Here is a 9,640-nt window from a genome sequence, read left to right as displayed (position 1 = left end):
CCGCTCCCGCTCCCGGGAGAAGCGGCGCCGGCGCCGGCGGTCAGCGTCCCCACCACCAGCCACCTCCTCATCCTCGTCCTCGCGGCGGGAGCGGCACCGCGGCAAGCACCGGGACGGCGGCAGCAGCAAGAAGAAGAAGAAGCGGTCACGGTCGCGGGGTGAGAAGCGGTCTGGGGATGGTGGCACAGAGAAGGCCTCGGTCCTTGCTCCACCACCCTCGGGCTCCACTATATCTGGCAGCGATCGGGACAGCCGCCGCCGGGGGGCTGTGCCACCCTCCATCCAGGACCTCACAGACCATGACCTTTTTGCCATCAAGCGGACCATCACGGTGGGCCGGCCCGACAAGTCTGACCCCCGGGGCTCCTCGCCGGCCCCAACCTCGTCACCCAAGCGCGAGGTCTTGTATGACTCGGAAGGATTGAGTGGCGAGGAACGGGGCGGCAAGAGCAGTGAGAAGGATCGGCGCCGGTCCAGGGCGGCCTCCTCCTCCCGTGAGAAGGGGTCGCGGCGGAAGGCGTTGGACGGCGGTGACCGAGACAGGGACAGGGATAGGTCATCCAAGAAGGCCCGACCCCCCAAGGAGTCGGTGCCCACCTCAGGGCCCCCACCGAAGCCGCCGGTCAGCAGTGGCTCCGGCTCATCCTCCTCATCCTCCTCCTGCTCCTCCCGGAAGGTGAAGCTGCAGTCCAAGGTGGCCGTGCTGATCCGTGAGGGTGTCAGCAGCACCACCCCAGCCAAGGAGGCCACATCAGCCGGCCTGGGCTCCATCGGCGTCAAGTTCAGCCGTGACCGCGAGAGCCGCTCCCCCTTCCTCAAGCCTGATGAGCGGGCCCCTGCCGAGGTGGCCAAAGCTGCACCGGGCAGTACCAAGCCCAAGAAGACCAAGGTCAAGGTCAAGGCCGGGGCCAAGAAAGCCAAGGGGACCAAGGGAAAGACGAAGCCATCCAAGACCCGGAAAAAGGTGCGGAGTGGGGGGAGCAGCAGTGTTGGTGGCCCTGTGACGCTGAAGAAGTCCAAGGCAGATAGCTGCAGTCAGGGCACTGGGGCCAAGGGTGCCGAAGAAACATCCTGGTCTGGAGAGGAGCGGGCTGCCAAGGTGCCCAGCACCCCTCCCCCCAAGGTGGCCCCTGCACCCCCTGTGCTCACCCCTGACTCCCAGACCGTGGACAGTAGCTGCAAGACACCTGAGGTCTCCTTCTTGCCTGAAGAGGCCAGTGAGGAGGCTGGGGTTCGGGGTGGGGCCGAGGAGGAGGAGGAGGAAGAAGAGGAGGAGGAAGAGGAAGAGGAGGAGCAGCAGCCTGCTACCACCACAGCCACCAGCACAGCTGCAGCCGCTCCCAGTGCTGCCCCGAGTGCAGGCTCCACCGCCGGTGACTCTGGGGCCGAGGACGGACCAGCCACCCGCGTCTCCCAGCTGCCCACGCTGCCCCCGCCCATGCCCTGGAACCTGCCAGCTGGTGTGGACTGCACCACCAGTGGTGTCTTGGCCCGTGAGTATCCCTGGGGGCTGGGGCAGACTGGGTGGGCCTGTGTGAGATTGGGATGCTCAAGACCTTCCAGAGATATCTTAGGTGTTTGGGCACAGGAGGAGAGTGCAGCAGATGGGAACAGGCTGAGGCTGGCCTAGACTGGGGGGTAGGCGTGTCCTGGGGTACGCTTAGAGCTAGCCAGGTGAACTTGTTGGAGGGAACAGGGAGAATGGTGAGCAGGAGGGGGTGGGCCTCCTAACAGCCCCTGCCAGACCCTGAAAGTAGGGAGAGAGCCCAGGCCTGGGTGCAGGGGTCAGGAGACACTATCTCACTCCTGCTACCACCTCATCACCAAGTCACCAGGCCATACCTCCCCCTACCCACACAGCTGGAGTGCCAAGAACATTACCAGATAGGTGGGGGTTTCTCTCAGCAGCCAAGGCCCCTCTTCCAGCTTTAAGAGTGAGGCCCCATGGCCTGTCCAGGGACCCAGGCTGGATGGTGGGTTTCAGGGGAGTGTTACTGTTTTCTCCCATGTCAACTCCTTCCCTCTCCTTGTCCCTTTGCCTCTTGCAGTGACTGCACTTCTTTTCAAGATGGAAGAAGCCAACCTGGCCAGCCGAGCAAAGGCCCAGGAGCTGATCCAGGCCACCAACCAGGTGGGCTCCCCTTGGGAGGAGTCCCTGCAGCCCCTCCTCTTATCCCCGGCCTCGGGCCAGGAGAGGAACTACAACTCCCAGCAGGCCTTGGGGGCAAGGTATCCGCCACTAGAGGAGCCTGTGGCCCCGGGGCTGTTGGGAAAATGGGGGTGGGGGGTGGGGGGGCACACATTCCCATCTCTCTTCCACTTCCATTTACTTATCCTCTCTCCAACCTCTTCCCACAGATCCTCAGCCACAGGAAGCCCCCTTCAGGTCTGGGGGTGACCCCAGCTCCTGTACCCACCTCTCTAGGCCTGCCCCCTGGCCCCTCCAGTTACCTGCTTCCTGGCAGCCTCCCCCTGGGGGGCTGTGGCTCAACCCCACCCACCCCTACTGGGCTGGCTGCAGCATCTGACAAGAGAGAAGGCAGCAGCAGCTCCGAGGGACGCGGGGACACAGACAAGGTGAGCTAGGGATGGGATAGGTCGATGGTAACATTTCACAGAGGACAGGGACGGAGACAGATGCTGAGGTGCGGGGGCCCAGAGAGAACGTCCTTGCTGATAAAAGCTGATAGGGGCTTTGAAACGGAGTTCCTAAGACTGTGAGGAACTAGAATCCCACTCAGACAGGTGAATGGAAACTGGATGCTGGGCGTGTTCAAAAACTAGAATACAGTAGATCCTCGTTATTCATTCCACATCTGCAAATTCACCTATTCACACTAAAATCTATTTGTAACCCCCAAACCAATACCTGTGGCACTTTCCCAGTCAGTCGCGGATACACGCAGGTGGCAAAGAGTGTGTGTATGTAGCTCAACGTGCACATTTCCAGCGGAGGTAGAACAAGGCGGTGCCCTGCCTTCTTGTTTCTGCCTCAGCCTGTAAATGAGTGTCCATTTTGTGATCTATTTAGTGTCATGTTTTTTGCATTGCTGTACTTTTTTCTGGTGATTTCACTGTTTAAAACAGCCCCCAAGCACAATGCTGAAGTGCTGTCTACTGTTCCTAAGTGCAAGAAGGCTGTGATGTGGCTTATGGAGAAAATAACGTGGGAAAGATGAGCTTCGTTCAGGCACGAGTTATGGTGCTTCTGGCCATGAGTTCAATGCCAGCGAATTAACAATCTCTATTAGATAGGTGTTTTTGAACAGAAACAGACATAAACCAAGGTGACATATTGACCAGTTGACGTAAATGTTGTAAGCAGAGGCTCGCAGAAACCTAACCCTGTATTTCCCCTGGAGCAGTGGTTCAGTATTTGCTAATTTAGTGTTTGTGGTGGCTTTATAGAAAATAACCACAAATAACGAGAAGTGATTCTCTTATATGTATGTATATATTATCGTGTATGTGTATATGCATATATATTAAACGATGCAGGAAACATCAAAAGAAGGTTAATACAGAGTCACTGTACCAAAAGGAATTGGTCAACGTTCAGCCATTTCAGGAGGTAACATGATTAGGAACTGATGGTACTGAATGAAGAAGTCCAAGCGGCACTGAAGGCATTGGCAAAAAACAAGGCTCTGGGAATTGACAGAATACCAATTGAGATATTTCAGCAAATGGATGCAGCACTGGAAGTGCCCAGTTGTCTGTGCCAAGAAATTTGGAAGACAGCTACCTGGCCAACCGACTGGAAGAGATCCATATTTATACCTATTCCCAATAAAGGTGATCCAGCTGAATGTGGAAATTATTGAACAATATCATTAATATCTCACGCAAGCAAAAATTTCGCTGAAGATCATTCAAAAGCAGCTGCAGCAGTGTATCGACAGAGAACTGCCAGAAATTCAAGCCGGATTTAGAAGAGGATGTGAAACCAGGGATATCATGGCTGATGTCAGATGGATCCTGGCTGAAAGCAGAGAATACCAGAAAGATGTTTACCTGTGTTTTATTGGCTATGCAAAGGCATTCAACTGTGTGGATCATAACAAATTATGGATAACATTGTGGAGAATGGGAATTCCAGAACACTTAATTGTGCGCATGAGGAATCTGTATGTGGATCAAGAGGCAGTTGTTGGAACAGAACAAGGGGATACTGCAGGGTTTAAAGTCAGGAAAGGTGTGCGTCAGGGTTGTATCCTTTCACCATACCTATTCAGTCTGTATGTTGAGCAAATAATCCAACAAGCTGGACTGTATGAAGAAGAATGAGGCATCAGGGTGGAGGAAGACTTACTAACAACCTGGGATACGCACATGACATAACCTTGCTTGCTGAAAGTGAAGAGGACTTGAAGCACTTACTGATGAAGATCAAAGACTATAGCCTTCAGTATGGATTACACTTCAACTTAAAGAAAACAAAAATCCTCACAACTGGACCAATAAGCAACATCGTGATAAACGGAGAAAAGATTGAGGTTGTCAAGAATTTCGTTTTGCTTGCATCCATAATCAACATCTATGGAAGCAGCAGTCAGGCAATCAGACGACACAATTGCATTGGGCAAATTGGCTGCAAGAGATCTCTTTAAAGTGTTAAAAAGCAAAGATGTCATCTTGAGGACTAAGGTGTGCCTGACCCAAGCCATGGTGTTTTCAGCCGCCTCATAAGCATGCGAAAGCTGGACAATGAATAAGGAAAACCGAAGAAGAGTTGACGCCTTTGAGTTGTGGTGTTGGCGAAGAATGTTGAATATAAGAATGAACAAATCTGTCTTGAAAGAAGTACAACCAGAATGCTCCTTAGAAGCAAGGATGGTGAGACTTCGTCTCACATACTTCGGACATGTTATCAGGAGGGACCAGTCCCTGGAGAAGGACGTCATACTTGGTAAAGTAGAGGGTCAGCAAAAAGAGGAAGACCCTCAATGAGATGGATTGACACAGTGGCTGCAATAATGGGCTCAAGCATAGCAACAGTTGGGAGAATGGTGCAGGACCAGACAGTGTGTTTCTTTCTGTTGTGCATAGGGTTGCTATGAGTTGGAACCAACTTGACAACACCTAACAACAAGAACATATGCGTATATTATTGTGTGTGTGTATATGCATGTGTGTGTACACACATATATACACACACATACACATTACACCCACTACAGTCTACCTTCATGGTTAAGTGCTTGGCTGCTAACGGAAAGGTTGGTGGTTGCAACCCACCCAGCAGCTCTGCAAAAGAAAGGCCTAGCCATCTGCTCCCGTAAAGATTACAGCTAAGAAAACTCTATGGTATGGGGCAGTTCTTCTCCATCACATGGGGTTGCCATGAGTTGGAATCGACTCAGTGGCACCCAGCAACAACACAGTCTACCCCTTCTTGATTACCCAGTTCTCTTTCTCGGCCTCCCCATCTTTTTGTGTTAGTGGGAGAGGGTGGTTTTCAAAAGAAAAATCCAGATGTTGTTCCCATGCGGAAGCAGGAGGGATGGTTTCAGGCAAATACAGACATGGGTTTTTGTTCACACACAACATCTGACCCCTGCTCCGGGCTCTGGGGGCCGTTTGTCTTTAGGTCAGATCTAGATGATTATGGTCCAACTGCCTGTAGCCAGGTGGCGGTGCCACCCACCTTGACCCCTGATGTGCAGTGCCACAGGGGAGGCAGAATAAAGCCCCAAAAAGTGCCTACCTAAGAATGGGGTGGGTAGGGTGCGGCCCGGCATAGACAGCCACCTGTCCCTGGCACATGCCATGTGTGGCAGGATGGGGACAGGAAGGGCCCTGTAACCAGCTGCCGAGCCCCTGTATGTTTTCGGCCCATTGTCCTCCTCCACCACATTTGAGGCAGGTGTTGGGAACGACCCTTTCTGTGGGCTGCATCTCTTGAGAAACCCGCTCCTGGCAGGCTCAGGAAGCCCAAGTTCCCTTCTAGCACCTGCAGGTGTCCTGGCAGGTAAGCCCAACAGGTGGGAGGCTGGTCTAGTCTGAGATATGTTGGCCCCTGAAGGCTGTTAGCTGTGGTGCCAGGCCTCAGTTTATCTACCTGCCCTAGGCCTCAGTTATCTACTCCCATCTTGCCTTGGCCCTGGGGCAGTAGGGGAGAAGGCACTTAGACTGGTGACATCCCCAGGGCTAGTGCTCGGTGGCTTCATCCCCTGCTTGGGAGTCTCTCTCCCTGTTTTTGCTGAGCTCTGCCCTGAGGCACAGAGGGATTTAGCAGTCCACCCGCAGGGCCTCGGTCTTCCTTCAGCTGCCAGCCACAGGCAGAGGGCCCATCTCAGGAGGCTCTGCTTTCTCCTGGCTCCCTGTCCATTACCCTCTCAGTCCCCACAGCCATCCACCTCAGAGCAGCACAGACCCCAAGGCTTGAGTGCCTGCTCTGGGCCCGGCCAGTGCTACATCCTCTGTGTGCCATCTCACTCAGCCCCATAGGAGCGGCCACTCGCCCCAGTTCTCAGGGATTCCCCCAAGCCAGCGTGCCCAACAGCCACCCTGCACTCGCAACATCCCAGCTGCCTCGAGCTCAGCCACACCAGCCTCTCTTGTCCTTCCTGCCAGAATCCTGCACCCCCTCCCCCGTATCTCCAGCCCTGCCATCCACTCAGCAGCCAGAACTAGATCTCATCATCCCCCACGGAAAGGCCTGGCAACAGGTTCCAGCTGCCATCAGAATAAGCCCTGCTGGGTCTGATGACTGCAAAAATGGTGGTGTGGGGGCGTTGGACCTTCCCATCTAACTTCACAAGGTGGTAGGAGAATCATTATTAGCGTCAAAACCCAAGGCTGATTTCTATGAGGCGGAGGTCAGACATACCTCGTCTCCAACCTTTTTACCAGTTCTGACACCAGCTGTCCCTCCCACAGCACACTCTGTTTCTCTGAGTTCAATAATTCGTTGGCAATAGCCACACAACTCACAGTCCATACTCACAATTATGGGGTTTGTTAGGGTAGTAACAGGGTACGGTTCAGGATCAGGAGCAACTCAGGATACAGTTCTTCTGTCAGGACAGCTTCTCAGCTGTGCCTGGAAGCAGGTCTCTCTGGCCCTCTGCCCCTCAGGCTGGCTTCTGCACTGCTTGGGCAAGTGTTAAAAGCTCTTTAGCTCCACCAGTAAGTGTCCAGAGGCACCCTACTTCACCAGCAAGCCTCAGCCTGAAGGCATTTAGCTCTTTTGCTTTGTGGGTTGGCCCCTGCACTATGGGCCAGGAAGCCCACTGTGCCATCTTGCACCAGTCTCCTGATTCTGCTGCTGCCGTTTCTCTGCCGCCGCTTCTCACTGTCTTGTGCTGTCTCCGGTGTTAACAGCTCTCTCTCTGTTGCCTGGGTCTAGGAGGTTCTCAGCACAGGGACCCTGGGTCCAAAGGACACACTTAGCTCCCATCTCTTCTTGGTGTTAATGAGGACCCCGTCTACTTCTGGGATGGCTCATTTTAAGCCTAGCAGGATGGCTGAACCGACCAATACCCTTGTGAGGGTTCTATACACCTTCTTTGTATTGTCCCACCCCTACAAGGGTGTCATGCATCTTATTTGCATTATTAGGAAACTATCCAATCCTTTTGGTGGGCCACAAGCACCTCATTTGCACAGTCCCACCCAGTTATTTGTTGGGAATTACAAGACCATGGAGAGAAAGGCCATATAAAAACAATCCATCACCTCACAATGACAGATGGTGGTAATGGCTTCACTAACATCTGTCCCCCCACCAGACTGCAACCTTTGTGAGGGCAAGGAAAACGTATGTACTGGTCATGGTCAGGCCTGGGACAGCCTGGGGCTCAGCCCAGAGGAGGCTCAGTGCCATATCCAGGCCTGTCCTGTCGTCAGGGTGACTGCAGCAAGGGGAGCACAGGGCAGACGCTAGAGCAGGACTTCCACCTCGAGGTGTAGATTGCTCACCAAGGGGGCGGGCAGGTAGAGGTGAGTGGAGCCCAGAGTTCTGCAGGACTCAGGTGACCGTCTCTGTCCCATCTGCCCCCCCAACAGTATCTGAAGAAGCTGCACACGCAGGAGCGGGCAGTGGAGGAGGTGAAGCTGGCTATCAAGCCGTACTACCAGAAGAAGGACATCACCAAGGAGGAGTACAAGGACATCCTGAGGAAGGCCGTCCACAAGGTGGGGCACAGACAGGAGATAGACGGGGATAGAGGAAGAGATGGGGAAACGGACATGTGCAGAGATACAAGGGTGCAGGTCAGAGGGGCAGGGTACAGTCAAGTTGAGGTGGTGGGATGGCCTCATGCCACCCTCCAGGCCTGTTCCACTGGTGTCGTGAGCTCGTCGGGGGATGAGTGGGGATGTTGGCCTGGATTTTGGGGACCGGCTCCCATTCCAGTCCCAAGCTGAGCCCCACAGTCCTGGGTGGAGGGCCGCACGGGGTGGCAGTGACTCCAGTTGCCCCCTCGCCCCCCTAGATCTGCCACAGCAAAAGCGGGGAGATCAACCCGGTGAAGGTGAGCAACCTGGTACGGGCCTACGTCCAACGCTACCGCTACTTCCGCAAGCACGGCCGCAAGCCCGGGGACCCCCCAGGACCCCCTCGGCCACCCAAGGAGCCAGGGCCCCCTGACAAGGGTGGCCCAGGCCTGCCCCTGCCCCCTCTCTGAGGCCCCCAGCCATCCTACCCCTCACTTGCCTCTTCGAGAATCTGGACATATTTATGGCTCCGCCTCCCTGCTTCCTCTCCCTGTCAGTGGGATGATCAGGGGAAGGTTGCTGTGGGGAAGAGAGCCCCCCGCCCTTTCCAGTCCCCTGCCCATCTCCCTTCCCCCAAGCTTATCCCCATTGCCCCACTCTCTGTTCATGTCCCTTGCCCTCAATTTCATTAAAGATTTCATGAAATGTTACCCCTGAGCCATGCTTTTAGCCCTTTCTTCTTGGAGACAAATTGTCCTGAGTCCTGAAGGTGGGTGGCCTGGAGACTACACTCTGTGGACTTGTGCATTCTGCTTTCAGGGTCTCAGTTTTCTCATCTGTAAGATGGGCACAGTAATAGCCCTCCCTTGTGAGGGTTAAGCAAGACACAGGCAGAGAAAGCACTTAGAATAATGCCCAGTGTGTAGTGAGCTGTTGGTAAACCTTAGCTGTTAATAGACTGTGGTGGTGGTAGAGTTCCGGGGTCCCAGGCCCCACTGACCAGTGTCTTCCAGGCTTGGGGTATCTGGGTGCTGTTTGCTACCTCAGAATGGCCCCCAGAAGTGGTCTGTTTGTCCCCCATTGAGTTGGATTCTCTTCAGCAGTCCTATGAGGGTGGGGTGACTTAATCCACCCTCCCGGGATGGTGAGGGAAACCGAGGCACAGAGCGGCCAGGGCCACGTGGCGAGTCATGGATGGTGCCGAGGCCCAGGTAGGAGACGGGACTTGCTGAGGTCTTGCAGCAGGATTTGGGTCAAGTTGGGGGGTGCCCAAGTCTCCCCAAGATGGGAAAGTCTGGGTGGGGAGAGCTCTGCTCGCTGAACATCCATCCAAGTCATTCTAGGCCAGCAAGCTGAGCACTGAGGGCCAGCTCAGGAAGTGGACATTGATTCGGGTCATCTCCTATTTCCTACCTGTGACCTCTGCCCCTCTGCAAACCTCAGCGTCTCAGTCTGTAAGATGGGGGTGACTGTCCCTTCC

General features: G+C 54.6%; 1 protein-coding gene across 1 annotated transcript in view; it reads left to right on the top strand.

Annotated features, from left to right (window-relative positions):
• The window catches only part of SCAF1 (SR-related CTD associated factor 1), a 16,606-nt gene extending 7,741 nt beyond the window's left edge, over positions 1 to 8,865 (top strand). Inside the window, exons 6-10 of the mRNA XM_023736277.1 lie at positions 1 to 1,493; positions 2,049 to 2,131; positions 2,359 to 2,577; positions 8,011 to 8,139; positions 8,439 to 8,865. The exon at positions 1 to 1,493 is cut by the window's left edge and continues 1,357 nt beyond it. Coding sequence (XP_023592045.1) covers positions 1 to 1,493; positions 2,049 to 2,131; positions 2,359 to 2,577; positions 8,011 to 8,139; positions 8,439 to 8,630 — 2,116 coding nt within the window. The 3' untranslated portion in view covers positions 8,631 to 8,865. The remainder of the gene's footprint in view (positions 1,494 to 2,048; positions 2,132 to 2,358; positions 2,578 to 8,010; positions 8,140 to 8,438) is intronic.
• The last annotated feature ends 775 nt before the right edge of the window (positions 8,866 to 9,640 follow it).

This window comes from Trichechus manatus, unplaced genomic scaffold, assembly GCF_000243295.1.
Source record: "Trichechus manatus latirostris isolate Lorelei unplaced genomic scaffold, TriManLat1.0 scaffold00087, whole genome shotgun sequence".
In the NCBI taxonomy this organism is placed as follows: domain Eukaryota; kingdom Metazoa; phylum Chordata; class Mammalia; order Sirenia; family Trichechidae; genus Trichechus; species Trichechus manatus.
The sequence above is the reverse complement of the archived record's forward strand: the minus strand, read 5'-3'. Positions and strand labels throughout refer to the sequence as shown.